This window comes from Phlebotomus argentipes, unplaced genomic scaffold (genome assembly GCF_947086385.1).
Source record: "Phlebotomus argentipes unplaced genomic scaffold, Phlebotomus argentipes genome assembly contig_15, whole genome shotgun sequence".
Lineage (NCBI taxonomy): Eukaryota > Metazoa > Arthropoda > Insecta > Diptera > Psychodidae > Phlebotomus > Phlebotomus argentipes.
In genome coordinates, this window is record NW_026776181.1 from 3328192 (window position 1) to 3346513 (window position 18322).

Below are 18322 nucleotides of genomic sequence, written 5' to 3' on the forward strand. Positions count from 1 at the left end.
AAATCACTTCTCGTGAGAGTGAATCATTACAGGGATGAACTTAGATGAATCACCTTATTATTTGATAAAGCAGACGCCTTTTCCACTCCATCAGCTTATTATGGTGAAAAATGAAGCAAGTCAAGTGTTTTAATTTATATTTATTTCACATTAAAATAAGAGATTTTTATAATTTTTTTTTACTTCTTTGGTCACGGTCAGAAAAATTGTTACGTTTCTCAAATGTACGGAATGTTCTTGTCAATTTTACACCTTTATTTGCTAATAATGTTTCTCATTCACGTTGAATAGAATGGAAAGTAAGACTTGTGCCTCTTTACGGAATTGTGTGATAAGACATTCTTTGTACTAACTAAAAAGACAAAACACTGTTCTCTGCCTATTTGCTCACGGGAAGGACTCATGAGGGGACGTCTATCGGCTATGGTAAAGGAATAGGATTTTATGGAGGATTCTTTTGGTCATTTATCATTCCATATACTCATTTTTTTATCATGTCTGTAAATTTTGGCACATACAATACAAAAATTTTCCAATAAACACTATTCAGTTATGTGTGTAAATATATCGTTAATTTTTTTGTTGTTTATAATGATTATAAAATTAATTAATGAACATGAAGTATTTACATTTTGAATATTTCCCACCAAGATTTTTGTTTTCACTGTTAAATTTATTAAGAAATTTTTATTCCTTTTATATTTATTAAATCCATCGAAAAACCTACAATTTTTTAATACCATTCCTTGATAAGAGATTAAAGGGACTAGAATTGAATTTACGGAAATTATGAAATATATGCAAATTCACGGAGACGATATAAAGGAATGTCTTTTAAATATTACTCCTAGCTTAACAGAAACAACGGCCAATCAACATTGATCATGTTCAGGGGAGAGAGATTACTTCCGGGTGCAACCGGACGTGCTGCTTAGTAGTAAGCCGGGAAGGGATGGTAGTTGGAGGGCGGCTGGTTGGGCGATGTTCCAGCCAGATTCTGCCGCACGAGGTGATGGTAGTTGTTGGAAGTGACTTGATATGCGCCAAAGTCCCGCGACGGCACCATGTGGCGATTCACCGAGGACGAGTCCGCCAGGATGCGGGACGTCTGATCGAGTAGGCGATTGTTCTCCGACGACAGGAGCCGATTGTTGGGTTCCATGAGCAAGTGAGTGGCCGGATCGACGATGAGACGATGGTTGGACGCTAGGCTCGCGGGATTCGACAGCTGTTCCGCCGCGGCGGCCGTGTTGGACGCCAGGAGTCGATGTTGCTCCGCCGTGGACAGCAGCCGATGGTGCTCAACAGCCGACAAACTATCGCGACTGTTCTGAATCTGCGATGGCAGGAAGGAGCGCCCATGATGGGCGTTATTGCCCACAATCATGCCTGACGAGCCGTTAGAGTTGAGCTCCAGCGAAACCATCCTCAGCATGTCCGAGTGCGGATGCGAGTAGGGCAGCGCCGGCGGAGACGTGACAACATAGCTAGTTGTGCGACTCAAGTCAACAGACGTGGTCTGGTCCGACTCGGCTTCGGCTCCTGCCATCTGATCCTGCAGCATCATTTGCTGCTGCAGTTGCAACTGATGGTGATCTGACTGCTGTTGCTGCTCCCGCTCAGACAGGATGTCGTAGATGTGATGATGGTAGCGGTTGAGACTGAGATTAGCACCGGCTGATGAGATCTGGAAGTTGTGATGAGAATACCCAGACAATCCAGGCCTCGAGGACATGTCCAATCCCTGGATCTCGGACATAGACTCACTGCCACTGTTTGCTCCTGCGCCACGGAAGTCAGACACATCCAGTGCCGACTCATTGGTATTGTACTTCATACGGAGATCTGTAAGATCCTGTCCAGCATTCACCTGCTGTTCATACTTGGCATAGAGCAGATCCATCGAGGGATTCATCTTCATTTTAAGATCCTCGTTGTTGTTGTTGTTCACACTCAAATTCTGCGCAATGACAATGCTGTCCTCGTCACTTGACAATTGTCCTCCACTCCCCAGATGCGCATTGTCCCTCCTGTCCATGCTCTGGCTCTCAATCAGGCTAGCAGAGGGATCGTGTTCCCGCTTCCTGCACATGTCCTCTGTGAAACCATATCTGGGAATGGGTGGTGAACCTGTCGGAGACATCATAGCGTTCTGATCGGTTTGGTAATTCCTCCTGGACAGCGCCTGAGGTGAGGGCACATGGTTGTTGTTGCTGGCGGCAGCATACATTGCGGCAGTTGTCCGATAATCCTGCCCTGGTGATATGTCTCGCGGAGAAGGTGTTGACGCCTGGTGATAGTTCCGGAAGCCATTAGACTCCGTCCTATCCATGGTTCGCGGTGTGGAAGCTGTGTCCACATCAATATCGTTGTCGTGCATCAGATCAGCTGCGCTGTTGGCCACGCTCGGCGATCCTGCCATAATGATCTGATTCGTTCCAGATGTCGATGGGGCAGAGAATTGCTGCATGCTCGACATCTGGAAGTTGTTTAAGCTCTTCATCAGCTTCACTTCGTTGTCTAGAGGGCTCATGTTGTTGTGATGGTGGTAGGCAGAGTCCGCCAGAGCCAAGGCTCCTCCGCTCTCATTCCCACCATCTATGGAGTGATGCTCATTGGGGATGGAATCAATATCCACATCCATGTGACTGTTCAGCTCGTGATCATCCTCCAGCCGCGAATTTCCGCCGGCATTGGGATTCTTGGCCAGCTCACAGCTCTCCCGGTCCCCAGAATCTATGATGTTGCTGACAGAGTTCAGAGCTGCCTCCACTAGCAAGCTTGCAGAAGTGGAGTTGCCAGTTGTTGATGTTGATCTCACAACAGTTACAGCATTCCCTTGGCCAGTTGCCGTTGCAGCAGCATTGCTCTGGCCACCACCGTTGTAGAAGGAACTCATAAACGGTTGATGATGAATATGCGGAGTCAATGGCAGACTCGGTAAGTGCATCTGCTGCAAATCGTACTGAGAAGCATTCTGTGGATGGTTGTCCACAACGTCTAGAATCGTGGAACTGTCCTCATCATCTCCTGTCGCTGTGCTGTTGACATTAGTCCCATTCATCATCAGTCGCGTGATAAAATCACGATTCACGGACATCAATGTGCCGTCATTCGACTGATTCTGATGTTCATTGATCCACTTCTTACTGCCCTTGCTCGGGATCAAATTTGCATTCATCGGAGTCGCAAAGTCCTTATGTCTTGACGGGGCACTGAAAGTGCTCTGTCTGTCTTCGTCCTCTTGCTGCTGTTGCTGCTCTTCGAGCTGCGATTGCATGGCTTGTAGTGGATTGGATTGCTCCCCAGCGGAGCTTGAGAGGAAGGACTCAACCAAATTCAGCTGGGCATTGTGCTGGTTATCCTGAGAATCATCCCTAAAAACACAATTGATTAATCTCAATGTCCCAACATCCCAGCAATTTGCAACTTACATGGAGTCTCTGGACTTGTTGTCTCCTTCCGCCAATTTGGCTTTGAGATCACTGATGCTATCGATGTGGCCTTCATCACTCTTGTGCAGATCCTCAGGATTGAAATTATCTGTAGAAATGCTGTTGCGTCGTCTGAATTTCACCTGATTAAGCTCATGATTTAGCAGGGAAGATATCTTCGATGACAAAAGAGACAAATTCGTATCGTTCTTGCATAGATCAGTGATTGAAGTCTTGTGAGTAGATCCACCGGAGTTCAGGAGATCATCGTCGACAACTCGACGATTGTACTTCCTTTTCTCTGAGAAGGTGCCTCCCAGTGAATTTCCTTGATCTTCCAGGCTTTTCCTTCGCCTTCTCGGCGTTTGCTCTGCTGCATCGCGAGAAAGGCTCAAAGTCAATATGAATAAACTAATAATATTAATTAGTCGTCTTACCCATGAAATCAACTTTCATTCCTCCGGAATAAGCATCAAAAGTGTAGGCGATACTCCTTTCGATCTTCGGCATCTGCTCCTGTGAGTATCCATGCACTTTCTTGTAGTGAAATTGAAGGCATTGTTTCGTTGTGAATGCTGCATTGCATTCGTTCTCAGAACACCTGCGAAAGATAACTTCTTAGTTCTAGTCTTTCAATGTAAAATATTTTGATTTCTTACTTGAATGGACGAACTCCAGAGTGTGTCAACATGTGAATCTTTAAGTTGCTTCTATTCTGGAAGAGTTTCTGGCATCGTGGGCAACTCACAACTGCTGAATTTCGACTGTGCACCTCCTTGGAGTGTCTCTGTAGTGCTGCTCTTGATCCCAGGAGCTTCGAGCAGAGCTTACATTGGAAATCCCTCAGAACGTCTGCCATGTCTGGAAGAACAATGGGATTAGATTGGTAAAATTGATAGAACATTTATGGTAAAGTTCACTGTATCTTACCGCTGTGCATCCTCTTAATGTGAACTTTCAATTTCTGAGGCTGGCAGAATTTTCTACCGCAGAAATCGCACAGAGGACGAGCTCTTTGCGGATTCGCACTGCATCCGTAAGTCCGATGCATTTCCAAGTAGTTCAGTCGCAGGAAGAACTGTAATCGGAAGTGGTTAAGAAGTGTAAGAACAGGCGATAAGTTGAGGAAATACCTTCTTGCAGAACTGGCACTGGTATGCGCCTTTGCCATCGTGCATCTGGGCAGCGTGCTTCATGATGTTCTCCTTACCCAGCACTGCTATACTGCACACCTTGCAGTGATACTTCCTGATGGTCAGGCTGAAGGATGGATCGTGAAACACTGAACAGTGGGTTCGGTAGTAGAGAGGATGATCGAATTTCAAGTTGCATCCGCCACAGTCTGAAAAAGATATAATAAATCACGAACTTTTTGCCTTGTAATGACAAACCTCTCATGTTAATATTAATTATTTGCATATTTCATGATTACAATGCCTAAAATTATTGACGAGCTTTTCCTGGAATTGGCTCAGTTGGAAAAATTTTAATTGTATTTTGCCACTTACTCATTTTCTCAATTTTCTTCCTCCCCCACGCCGAGTTGATGTTGTCACTCCAGTAGAGCAATTCACAACCTTCGGGAATGTCCAGGCATGTGACGAAGAAGACAGTCTTCTCCACACAAACCAGAGACAGGTTTCTAGCATCTCGCGTGGCGGCCGGTCTTATGTAGCGCATCCAATTGGAGTCATTCTTATTCTCCAGCGAGATGAACTCGGATTTCCCGTCCTCGAACGTCTCAATTATGTACTGCATCTGGTTGTCGTCACTAATGTCCGTTGCTGGGATCACCTTCCCCACCAGAGGACCGAACTTCGTGTGTCTGGGAATGGAATTCTTCGTGAAAACACTCTGCATGTCGTTGACGGTGCGAAATTCAAATTGCGGCGGAAGAGATGCATCAGCAAAGGTCGGAAGATTCTCCTGAATGACTGAGATGTGCGATTGCGGAAGAACGTCATCCATAAGACTACTGCCCGAGTTGCTTTCTCCAGCATCCTCATCTTCCACTATCTCCTCTCGTTCTTCCATCTTAATCACGAGCACGTGCTGCTTCGCGTACTCCTCGGCCACTTCCTGGTTCTGCTCCAGCCACACTGTCCGGGCAATGGAGTCTGGGATTCGCAGATCGGCATTCCTGATGGGACAATCTTCGGGGCCGTGCTCAGTGTCACACAGGCAGCAAATGGAGCTCCGTGTGAGAGCCGCGACCTCGTCATATGGTTCGGGTTCCTCGTCATCACTCTGTGGGAATTGTGGTTCCAGATCAGCGCCACTCTCCTCGTCGTTGTTGAGATCTAGAGCTCCAGGAAGAGGCAGATGTCTACCATCCAGAGGTGCCTTGCGGACATCATGTTTCAGCATTTTCGGACGCCCGCGTGGCTTCTTGAGTTCCATGTTATCGAGAAATTTCACGGATTTCTTCTTAGACACCTTGAGGGAAACTGGCGGAAGTGAGGTGGAGGAAGTGGAGTCCACGAGATCCCTGCGCTTTATAGCAGTCAGACAGAGAGCCTCTCCGGGATCTTCTGGCAAATCCAGAGGAGGATCGTCATCGTCATCTTCCTCCTCCTCATCATCGAAGTCACTTCCTTGATCTTTCGTGTCAGCGGGATCAGTGACAAACGGCAACTTGGCTAGTGACATTTCCTTCTCCTTAGTCTTCATCTCGCAAAGCTCTGTCTTGATTTTCTCCGCTATGCGACAATCCAAAACCTCGGAAGTGCTATCTTCCAGTGGGTTCCGGAAGTCCGATAGCGGATCCTTGCTGTGAATTCCACTGAAGGCTGGCAGAGGTTCGCAGTTCCTGATGATACCATTGAGATTGTCCTGGAACTGGACCTTCTTCACTTTCTTCTGCGGAATGGCAGCGACTGCAGCACTGTAGAGACTCTCTGAGCTCTCGCTGACGCCCTTCACTTTGTCACTGGAGGACGTCTGGCTCTGGTCCAGCAGACCAGCGAAGCTACTCTTGATACTGTTGTGGCGTCTGAAAGCAATTGCGAGCAATTAACATACAGGAAAGTGCGTGGGTTGGAAAAGGTTTTTGCATTCACGGTCCGGAGGGTTTTGGCTCCGATTGGAACAGTGCAGGGCTCAATTTGAGTACCTGCCGTGGACAGGAGTGGGGGAAGAGTACACAAAAACGAACTGGGGGTTGGGGTATGGTCAAGTTTTCTCCATATTTTCGCCGAGAGGTGAAAAAGCGCAGATGAAAACTCACCCGTTGCCATTGGCCAGGTCATTCTCGGCTAATTTGAGCAGATACGTGACGAATTCCACATCATTCTTGAATGCCAATGTGGTACGAAAGGTGTCCCAGCGCTCTGCATTTCTCGTTCCAATGTAGATGTTCTTGCTGAAATTCTGATGGCGAAACTTTTTGCTGTTCACAGCGAGCGGTCGACCGTGAGGAGTGGTGTTGGGCTGCTGGTTCTCGTTGCTGAACTCAAACTCGGACGAAGACTCATGTGACTTGGGCATCGCACATAATTCAGATCAGAGCAAATTCCACCAAATAATGCCCACCTCAGCACATCAAAAACCCGACACAGCGCCACAAGATGCGGAAGTGCTGAGTCTCGCGACAATTTTTGGCCACTTTGGAGGTCTCTAGTTCACTTTTCTGCACCTTTTTCCAATCACACCATTCGCACTTGACTCTTTTCTTTGGCGTGAAGAGAAAACTTTTCCTCTCTGGCGATAATGTGGTGTTCGGGAAAAGTTTCTGTATTTACGTAAAAGTTGCTGTCATCCACTGGCTCCAGAGAGAGAGACACACACATAGACAGGCTGCGCCCGCACCCCGACCACCCTCCTCGCAACACCCCGACGGCAGAATTGCGAGATTTTCCATCCCGCTTCTCCCAGCTCAGCGTCCCTTCGTCCTTTTTCACGCATGCATTTATTGATATTTTACCCTCGGCCCACGCCCGCCCGCTGTCCAGCACCCCCTCAGGACCCGACCACCTCACGAGGGCTGTGCTGGAAAATGGCGCGGATGCGCAACGCATATTTCCCTCGGCTTTTCCACCCTGCACACAAGCATCCAGCTCGAGTGGTGAGTTCGCGGAGACACTTTCCACACTCGCGCCACTCTCTAGCCTGCAACACTTTTCACCACGCATTCTCTCTCTCGAATCCTTGCTCTCGGATATCCTGTGGTATTGAGGAAGAACCAGGAAAGGCAGATTGATCCTACATTCCAACATGCAACCTATAAATATTACTCAGATCATCAATGCTGTCCAAAATAGAGAATCGCTCATGTGTATTACTTAAACGTTCCGCGATTTGAAAATTTTCAAGCAAAATCGTCACTGAGAAAGCAACCTATTTTCCTAAAAACCAGAAGAATATTTTACGTAAGACTTTATATGAAGAAATGAGCTCAAAACACAAAAAAAACTTATTGATATCGCAGAATGATCCATTAATTCCTTGTAAGAATCTGTTCCGCTTATCAATCCTTTGCTACTTACTTAAAAGAAATTCACGTATACGTAAGAGCAATTTTCCAATCGGCATTCAGAAATTTACTTAAAGTATTCCATTTAACATTTAAATTGTTATTTAGCTTCAATAAAGAATATAAATGCATTTTGCAACATTCAATTCAATTTTCCATCTGAATTTGTATATTTTGAAATATTTTTTTACATTTCGTTAGTTGCGACTTAAATTTATGAATAAAAATAATTGTAGTGAGGAATTAGACACCCTGTATATTGTGGGGAAAATCATGCATTTCCATACACTTTCTAACCGAAATCTACCACTTTTGCCCCTGTCTAAACTAATGGGAATCCACCTTGAATGAGGCTTGGCGATGAATGGCGCAAACATCCCGAGAAGACATCTTCAAATCCCACTTATGTCGCCACTGTGGCCGCTTTGGGATTGTGGGTGGGTCGTAAGGTGCGAGGCAGCATGTCGGTGCTCAACCCTTGGCCAGGAAGGTTCGTGAGGGCGCCCGAGTGTGACACATCCGCTTTTTTGTCGGGTGGTGTATTCTGAGGAAAGTGAATTCGCAGTTCACCACCCTCTCTCTCTCTCTCTCTCTCTCTCTGGCGCTCTCTGGGAGAGCGGTCTGAGAGTGGCAGGAACTTGGCAGCGCGAGTCACAGGCAGATTGTGGTGGAAGACACACGAAGGAGGGTATATTGTCACGCAGTGTTAGTGAAAAGGAAGTCCTCCTTTGCCCTGAGATTCACTCATTTGCGCGAAAAGTCCACCTTTTCGTGGCTGTTGCAACCGCTGGTCGGGCAATCGGGCAAGTTTGGGCTCCAGTGCAGCTGGTGGCATTGGTCTGAAGATCTGTACTAGTGACCAGAGAGTGCAGTGATGTGAAAATAGTGTACGTGCTGCTGAAAAATCGAACAAGCACGTCCATTAAGTGTGAAAATTCACCTCAGCCGCGACCAGAGGATATGGACTCACCCTCAGGACGGGCCATTCAGTGTCTGTGACTGAGACCCTGCCAGGGTCCTCTTGTGCCCAAGTGGGGGCGCCAAGAATAAAGAGACTCACAAGTATGTGAAATAAGTTCAATTATCGATTTTTCTCCAACTGTAGGATGTGAATAGTTTAATTTTGACTCTCGTGCTTCTGTCTTTCTCTCTCTCACCCTTGCGAGTGGCTCGGAAAATCCCTCTGAAGCCCTCCTTCTGGTCTCGGCTTTAAATTCGTCATCCAGCCCGCCCTTTCTCGCACCCTCCGCGCATTTACATGCTCCCCTATATGTTGGTGACTCACTTGCACCTTACATGGGAATTTTCTCGACATTCCCAACCCTCGCTCACCCGCCCCGAACCTATCCACACGATATCTCTCTATTCATCCAAACACACTTTCCTCGATGCTCACCATCGCGTCTCCAATTTCAGGGTGTCTTCCTCCGAACCCCCGATCAAGAATCCCCAATGCAACACTCAGATTATGTACTTTGAACTCAGGATATGAAATTTCATTATTATTTTTCAGCTAAAAATAAAGACTTTAGTTTTTCTGAATTACAATTTTTTTCAAAAAGCATTTCGCACAAATGTTTTAATATGATTATTTTATTTTATTTAAACCATACGGACATTAGAAATTTGAAATTCTCTAAAATTTTGAACTTTGTTTCTAAAGTCTAATCTTTTGATGCACTTCAACAAATTACTCTGAAAAGTGTGACAAGCAAGGGCAGTCCTATTTGGCATTTGGCCATTTGATCCCTCAGCATGTGAGCCAGAGAGATCTCCAGTCTTAATCTTAATCCCCGAAACTGTTGCCGGCTTAAGCGCTGGTGCAAGAGTTCAATCCGGCCGTAGGAAGAGGGGCCCAAATGGGGGTCGAGGGTGAAGAGACATCCAATAGAGTAACAGAAATATACACTCTGTGGGTTTCCACACCATCTCTCGCGTCGAGTCAATGTGTTTGTGCGCCGGGGAAGAAGAAAAATGTGAAGTGGAAGACACATAGAATAATAATTCCCTCCCCCGACGTCGGGGGTGCAAAAAGTATCCAAAGACGGAGAATATGTGCTGGCGGAGGAGCATAAAAATCGTTAGAGTAAATGTCTGTAAAATTTTCCTTTCGTTGCGGTGTGTGCAGGAGACGAAAATTTATGAGATTCAACTTTCTCCGGCTGTTCGTATCCAGCAGAAGGGTGAGGGGGTTGGGGGAGTGAGGCCGTTAAATTTAAATGCTTTTCATTATCTCCGAATGAATGGGAATTGCGCCCTGCCGTTATCACACGAAATGTGACAAATAATTCCGCTCTTCCGTCCTCCAGGCAGCATTCACCCGCCCCAGAGACATCTTCCAGCCCATTTGCAGCAATGGTGAGCACAACAATCAGCCTCGTTGACACCAAAACACCCACGACGGCGAGCCACGGTGGCAGGGCGCCGGCCGCCGAAACGACCGCTGGCGCCGCCGGAGGGGCCCTCCTGACCGAGCAGATCTCCATGCTCTTCCCCAAGTGTCGTCCGCGAAACGATGTCAATTTGAATCCGGTCAATCACGCCCCGGCGTCGCCGCCGTCTTCATCGCTCTCGTCCAACTCCTCGTCGGTTCGCATCCCCCTGGCCAAGTCCTCCTCCGTGGCGACCAACCCCTTCCTCAGCGCCACGCACGACGCCCCAGGACTGTCCGGACGACCCGACAGGTACGCCTCTGTCCGAGGGAATCTCAATGTAGTGGCTGCTTTATTGAGCTGTCGCCCTCTTTCTGCTCGTGACCTTTTCGAAATTGATATTGACGGGCTTATGGCTTTATCAATTTAAAAGCTTACGGGGCTTTGAAGGGATCGTGCTGAAGTAATATTACAATAGAGAGCTAAATTGCTTCAGAGTAAGGAGCCTCTCAGATGTGTTATGCTCGCCTCAGGAAAAATGCATGGTATATTTTATCAGTCAGAGGCATGGTAAATGTCTTCGGCATCCTGAAACTCCTGATAGGACAGGAAACACTAAAACCCCTGCTCTTTCATAGATTAAATAATATTCTTCTTAAATAAGGGATTTTACGCACATTTTATTGTAGTTTGACTCTTATCAAGGCCTCAAATGAAACCACACATTTGCTGAATTGACCAATTTATAATCTCAATCTGTGCAATTTATCATTTGCTGCTTAGAACAACATTTAGAAGTCTTATAGAATGAATTACATTTATTTCACTCCAATTTCAGTGTTCCAATTATTTTTAATCCCTCGGGGATCGTCACATAGATTTTTTTTCCATTTTCTCTTACAGATTCAGCAACTACTACTACGGTAGTAATAGTCAAGCTTCGGTGGAGTATGGCTCAAACTACTCACAGAACTCCACTGAGATGATGTCGAAGCACTTTCAGAAGCATCTCAACCACGTGCAACGCTCGGCGTCGTACCATCAGAACCCCTTTCTCAAGGATTCCGAGCTAGGGTTTTGGGATTTGAGGGCCAGGACGCCCAACACGACGCCCGTGAGCACGGTCTTGAACTCGCCAGAAGTGACGGATGCCGAGGGTGGACTCGGTGGTCTGGAGAGGCGGTCGCTGTCGCATCATGCGAAGCCGCAGCATCACATTCGTGTGGGCAGGAGTCCAGTGAGTCATGGCGAAGGGTATTCATTTGCGGAGTCAATAGGTGGCCAGGCAGCCTCTGCGGCAGCGTCCGGGCGGAGTGTGGCTGTGGTGACGGACGGCGAGGTGGTGGTGTTCGATGACATAGGGGACACTTGGCAGAGTAATTACCCACAATTCGATTTCGGGCGTGCAAAGGGCTGCTCACATTTGTCGTGGTTTTGCAGATTTGCGCATAACAACGGAATCGGAGATGCCGGAACACAAGACCATTCAGGAGGAGAACGATGAGGAGGAGGAGGACGATGACGAGGAGGAGACAGTGGATATTTTTGAGCACAGTCGCAGGGAGCAAATAAATCACAAGATGAGCAACCATTTGGAAGCCACCACCACGAGATATGTGTCGAGTGGAAAAAATGTCTCCGGCATTATTGGTAATTTGTCACGTTGGCGGCCCGAATTGCGTATCACGAGTGTGATGGACTATTTCTCACTTTCACAGAGTACGATGGCTCTCCGAGGCGATTTGGCCATTTAGCCACGTCAAGTGCCATCAATCAGTACTACGACGACGCGCCCATCGCCTCGGGCCAGAGCTACGGATCGACCAAGCTGAAACCGCGACCGGGTTTCCCTCAGAGAGTCATGCCGGCGCCCAAGGAAACCACCATGACCACACTTGAGCTATCTCAGAGCCTGGATCAGTCGCCCAGCGAGAATATAGAAGTGCAAACACACTCTGACTTCACCCTGACTGAGCCCAAGCTCTCCACCTTTGACTACCTGTATGAGTTCTCAGAGACCAGGAAAGTTCTCGAGGAGTTCTTCAAGTGTCCCATCGCTGAGGACGACAAAACACTGGAAAAGTTGAGCGATTTCAACGGAAGCGACGCCGACAGCACGGTAAGTGAGAATTTTGCATAAATAGCTATTCAATTTATGACGATAATTGGCGTTATCAGACTCTTTAATAGCTAAATGAATAGGCATGAAATATCGACTTTTCTCATTCCCTGTAAACTTTGTGCTCGCAGAGCATTATATAACTGTGCGGAAAAGAGGACAACAGAAAATCAGTCGATTGCAAATGACTTCCATTGCTTATTGCAGAGATTTTCCCATAAATTACACAATATTGTTTTCAACGAGTCACGGATATTGCCAGTAAATGAGGGACTGAAATTTTTATGGAAAACAGAGAATATTAAAAATTAGTTTATGAGACTGTCTACCATGACCGTTCTATGCTCAAATAGAATATATTACTTTGACTTCCTCTGAAATTTCAAACAAGATTTCAGACAAATTAATTTGTCATGGGCGAAAGTTTAGCATGACATACGCTCGGTATATAATTAAACTCGTAAACTTTCTCATATAAGCACATATCGTTTGAAACCAGAATTGTCTCATTCTGGCACTTCTTGCGTAAGTGTTAATACCATTTATTATATCTGGGGATGTTGACCTCAGTGGCAATTTTCAGAACAGTGGTAAATGTATGGAAACTTTGTGGTCTGCAAGACACCTTCAAACTCCAAAGTCCTCTAAATGTTTACAGAAACAATACCCAATCCTTATGGCAAAGTTCATGGAATGTTCTGCGCTATGCTTGAGGTTTAGAATTGGTTGGAGGAATTCCTAGAATTCTGTCTCAGGTAAATGGAACAGCTCGTCGAATTGTTTGTTTAAATTAAATCCACAGGGCGGTCCAATTGGGCCAGTGTAATTAATATTGCATAGTAACTGTGGGCAGTCATTAACTAATTTGCCAGAAAATAGTTCAGTGCAATTTCTGTGGCTGGCATTTTGACGAAAATAATATCATGTGGTAATAATATAGAGCCATATTCATTATTAAATAATTACAGTGTTTTGCAAGTGAATTATTAAGGCCCAAAGCTCTGCATGTTAAATCCCCATGAGTCCTGACAGGACTTTCTCGTTGTTGAATCCATGTTACTCCTGCCCCGAGAGCGTGAGGCAATTGAGGTCACTGGAAACTATATACTCTAAAGTTCATCCCCTTCGCTTTCCACCCACGATGGCCATGTTTTTCACTTCTCCGCAGAGGTCTTTTTTATAGCTAAATTAAATTCGATCACCTCCGGTGAGGGATGGTCCTGAGGAGTTGTAATTAAGTGGAGGTGCCTCCCGTTGTATTTCCCTGAACTTGCTCGCCGCATCTAAATGAAAACTTTCCCGGGCCGTCCCTAATGGTAATTTAAAGCGACTCTCCAGTCATGAATTTTAACTGTCGCAGGAGGACTACAATTACCATCAATTATTGAATCAATGTTGTAGAGTCATCCCATATTCCTTCCTGCCTTTCACACGGGCTCTCCACGTCCACTTAATTTCATTTGGCCATCGGGGGATAATTGTGCCTTGTGAGGGATGTTTTCAATCAATTTCATTTTCACCTCCACATCAACTAAGAAAACACACACAAGTTTTGATTCGAACATTGTGTTGTGGGAAATTGCAAAACATAGTTTCCTCACGAAATTCAACAGAGTGATTTATCTTCCGCAGGACATTCACTATGAGTTTCGTGGGAGTGGCAATCAGGAGTGCGAGAAGGACATTGAGCAGCACCCAACTTACGGCCTGGCCGAGGCGATGGTGAGCAAATCGCCCACGGAGAACATCACACCGACCAGCCCAGTTAAGCAGAACGGCTTTGCGAGCATCCCAGTGGAGGGCCATCGAGAAATCAATGAGTATGACGTGTATCTGGATTCGGCGAGTCGCAGCAGCGGCGAATTGGGTGACACAGAAATCAAGCCCAACTCCACGCCACAGAGGCACTCGCGCTGCTTCAGATACTCACCAGAAACCACAGACTATGACTCCAACTGTGGCGATCTCGACAGTCTCTCTGGGGACTTCAACAGCACGACCAATTATCCCGCGTTCGCGCGCCACTACACATCAATGCCAGTGCTTGAAGATGGATTGTCCAGTGGCCACGCTTCGGACACGGAAAACAACAATCCCACTATATCCGTCCTGATGGACAAGAAGGCCACAGAGACAGTGATTGAACCTCAGAGTCAGCTCAGGGCTCAGAGCATTATAGATAGTCCCATCAAGAGGTCCCCTATTATGCAGAAAATAGATGAATTCCTTCTGAACACCAACAATGCTGTGGGGAGTGAGCCAAAGATGCCGGAACCTGCAGGGATGCCAGTCCACAATCTTGGTACAAACACCATCTTTAAGAATACCGACCCAGAACTGGAGTCTCTGTATTCAATAAGTAAGATTCAACCAAAAATGCGCTGTCTCAAAACTCTTGTAAATTATTCTCGGCTATTTTCTAGATATGGTTCAGATGACTCCTCCACCTCCGGCTCCAGCTCCACATAGGAAGGCTTCAGTTGCTGGATTGGATGCGAACGTTCCGGATATTCAAGCTGCCTTAAAAGATATTCGCTCAACACTGAAGCGTACCAAAACCTTCCCGACGCAGCAAGACAACCATCTTTTATCTGAAAACGTTGCATCTCCACTCTCTACATCTCCCGTCTGGATTCCTAGGTGGGACTTCAGAAGCTATAAATGTATACAAATCAAGATCTAAACGTTCTTATTTCATTTCTGCAGCTATAGGTGTCGGGAAAACATCCCTGAGAGCACTGAGCTCGATGCATTGCATGAGAAGAGTGTGAGTGGGGAGGAAGAAGAGTTGGATACAGACCTGGAAACTGATAGGCTCCTTGGACACCAGAGAGTGGATGACCAAGGCTTCTATGATGAGAACAGCAAGTGGACTGAACGGAAGAATCGCTTCTCAGCATCGACTCTGTCCAAATTGTCCCCAAAAGTGCCCAAGAGCAATTCCACTTCGTTGCTTCGACAGGGTTTAAACTCTCTTCTTCCGTCCACTCCAGAAATCACATCCGCAGTATCCAATCTCAAGTCGCCCAACAACAATCTCGTGGATCTCGTGGGAGGAAATAGCAATCTGTCTCCTCAAAGCGGAGGAATCCAGAGTGTTTCATCACCCGAACACAATGACAACGGTGGCGGTGGAGATAAGCATCACGATTTGATAAATGAGAGTCCAAGCGGGTCGAATGCATCCACTAAGGATGGAGACAAGAAGAAGAAGAGCAAAAACAAGGAGGTCCTGATCGAGGGAGTTCTGTTCAGGGCCCGATATTTGGGATCCACTCAGCTGGTCTGCGAGGGTCAACCGACCAAATCAACAAGAATGATGCAAGCTGAAGAAGCGGTATCTAGGATTAAGGCAAGTAACAGAGAAACTTAAATCGCTAGATTGCTAAAGTATCGCTCTTCCCTGAAATGCTTTCCTGTAAAGGCTTTGGTAAGTTCTGATTCTTGGCCCAACAAGTTATCTTTTAGGTAAAATACTGATTTAATAACACATGCATTTAGGCACCAGACGGCGAGAATCAGCCCAGCACTGAAGTGGACCTGTTCATCTCGACGGAGAAGATCATGGTGCTGAACACGGACCTCAAGGAGATCATGATGGACCACGCGCTGCGCACGATCTCGTACATCGCGGACATCGGCGACCTGGTGGTGCTGATGGCGCGCCGGCGCTTCGTGCCGCAGGACGTGGACGACGGGCCGAAGCCCAACCGGACGCCCAAGATGATCTGCCACGTGTTCGAGAGCGACGAGGCGCAGTTCATCGCGCAGTCCATCGGCCAGGCCTTCCAGGTGGCCTACATGGAGTTCCTGAAGGCCAACGGCATCGAGGACCACAGCTTCGTGAAGGAGATGGACTACCAGGAGGTGCTCAACAGCCAGGAGATCTTCGGCGACGAGCTGGAGATCTTCGCCAAGAAGGAACTGCAGAAGGAGGTGGTGGTGCCGAAGGCCAAGGGCGAGATTCTGGGCGTGGTGATCGTGGAGTCCGGCTGGGGCTCCATGCTGCCCACCGTCGTCATCGCCAACCTGCTCTCCTCGGGCGCCGCGGCGCGCTGCGGACAGCTCAACATCGGCGACCAGATCATCGCCATCAACGGACTCAGCCTCGTCGGTTTGCCACTCTCCACGTGCCAGACGTATATCAAGAACACCAAAACGCAGACGGTGGTTAAGTTCACCGTCGTTCCTTGTCCTCCAGTCGTAGAGGTGAAGATCAAGCGACCAAATACCAAGTATCAGCTAGGATTTAGTGTTCAGAATGGAGTGGTGAGTATCCCATTGCCATTTAAAATTTAAATTAAAGGTGCATATCGAAAATCGTGCATTTTTCCTCTCTGCAGATCTGCTCATTGCTGAGAGGCGGAATCGCGGAGCGGGGCGGCGTCCGAGTGGGCCACAGGATAATCGAGATCAACAACCAGAGCGTCGTGGCGGTTCCTCACGAGAAGATCGTCAATCTGTTGGCCACTTCCGTTGGAGAGGTTCGCAGAAAATGTCCTTTTCCAGCTTTTCTTCGAGACTAACTTCGGATTCTCTTGCAGATCCTCATGAAGACAATGCCGACGTCGATGTTCAGACTGCTGACCGGACAGGAGAATCCCATTTATATTTAAGCTAGCATCAAGGAGATAATGAATCAAGCTTCAAGACAGTTAAGTTCTAAGGAAAATGTGTTTAGGAATTAATGAGAAGCAGCAGAGAGCCCTTATTTGAAGTTCCCGTCTGATTTGCCCGAGTAGTGAATTGATAAATCCAATCCATAGTGCACTGTTAAACTAACCTCGCAGGTTAATGGTTGATTTTCTCACCTACATAACATACATATAACGAGGGAAAGCTGAAGGAATTAAAGAAGGATAAAGTGATCTGGCCTTGCTGGGGTGTGTCTTATCAACTCGGTTAACTTAGCGATTGTATTCTAGTGGATGGAACTCATGGACAAAATCACACAGAATAGTTGAGAGATGAGATTATATTTAAGAAGAGGAAAATCTAAATAGAGAAAATATTTTATTGATGAGATTACCAACAGGTGAAGATATTTAATGGAAAGTTTATCACACAAACAGAGAGAAAAAAAATCACACCACACAATACACAAAACTCTAAATATTTCCCATAACAACATATCAGACGCTTTCAATCATCTTTGATGTCTATTTTTGCCAATGAAAGTTCGAAGATGAAATTCCTTTATTTGTCCTCTGCATCAGCAATTTCCACTCAATTGAAAGTGCGCGAACTCGAGGAAAAACGTTAAATCTTGCTCAGTCTGAAGGTTGTTTCTGACGATTTTGTCTAATTGATATTAAAAGCTTTGGGAGAAGGAAACGAGCGAAGTAACATGAAATTGTAAAGAAATAATGGTGTATTTGAAAAAAAAACTCTTGCTGTCTGTATTCTCTCTATTCTATAAATTAATCCCCTAAAATGGATTGTCATTAATTTAATCTGAGTTTTCAATACTGCTTGGCCGATGATACAGTGGAAAAATGTATTAAGAAAGTGTAATCTAACACATTTTATTCATCTCTTTTTCAATATATATTGCCCATGTTTGCAGTGATGATGGCAGAAAAGTGTTGAAATTTATCGCATTGCAATCAAATTCTGAAAAAAAAAGATAAAAAATGTGCAAATCAAAATTAAAATTCATTTGGAGAAGAAAGTCTTTCTATCCGATTTTTTTCTGACGTAATAAAACTTTAGAACAATTGTATTATAATGTAGTGATGTAAAGTGAAAGTATATAATTTTGTGATGCAGATTAATTATAATGGAGAAGTGAAAGATGAATATATAGGCTTTGCTGATAAACTAACTTTGTTCGTTATTTTCTAAACCACATTGCCCATGCTGTGCCAATAGATGGCGCTCGGGGAATTTCGCACATCGCCCTGGCGGTGAGCATTGGAATCATAGT

At 46.1% G+C, this 18322-nt stretch overlaps 2 protein-coding genes across 2 annotated transcripts; one reads left to right on the top strand and one right to left on the bottom strand.

The window, feature by feature from the left end:
- Positions 1-125: 125 nt before the first annotated feature.
- Positions 126-7202, bottom strand: LOC132261432 (uncharacterized). Its single transcript, XM_059760244.1, has 8 exons — positions 6661-7202; positions 4943-6426; positions 4568-4776; positions 4365-4512; positions 4094-4295; positions 3872-4035; positions 3435-3804; positions 126-3377 (listed from the first exon to the last, which is right to left on the bottom strand). Exons 1-8 carry the CDS (start codon positions 6918-6920, stop codon positions 932-934), a joined length of 5283 nt encoding a protein of 1760 aa, XP_059616227.1. The 5' UTR covers positions 6921-7202; the 3' UTR covers positions 126-931.
- Positions 7203-8582: 1380 nt separating this feature from the next.
- LOC132263183 (uncharacterized) lies at positions 8583-18182 on the top strand. Its single transcript, XM_059762813.1, has 12 exons — positions 8583-8967; positions 10215-10589; positions 11181-11653; positions 11718-11927; positions 11996-12396; positions 14029-14755; positions 14820-15036; positions 15103-15748; positions 15821-15826; positions 15898-16665; positions 16740-16880; positions 16941-18182. The coding sequence occupies exons 2-12, from the start codon at positions 10261-10263 to the stop codon at positions 17010-17012; spliced, it is 3990 nt and encodes a 1329-aa protein (XP_059618796.1). The 5' UTR covers positions 8583-8967; positions 10215-10260; the 3' UTR covers positions 17013-18182.
- The last annotated feature ends 140 nt before the right edge of the window (positions 18183-18322 follow it).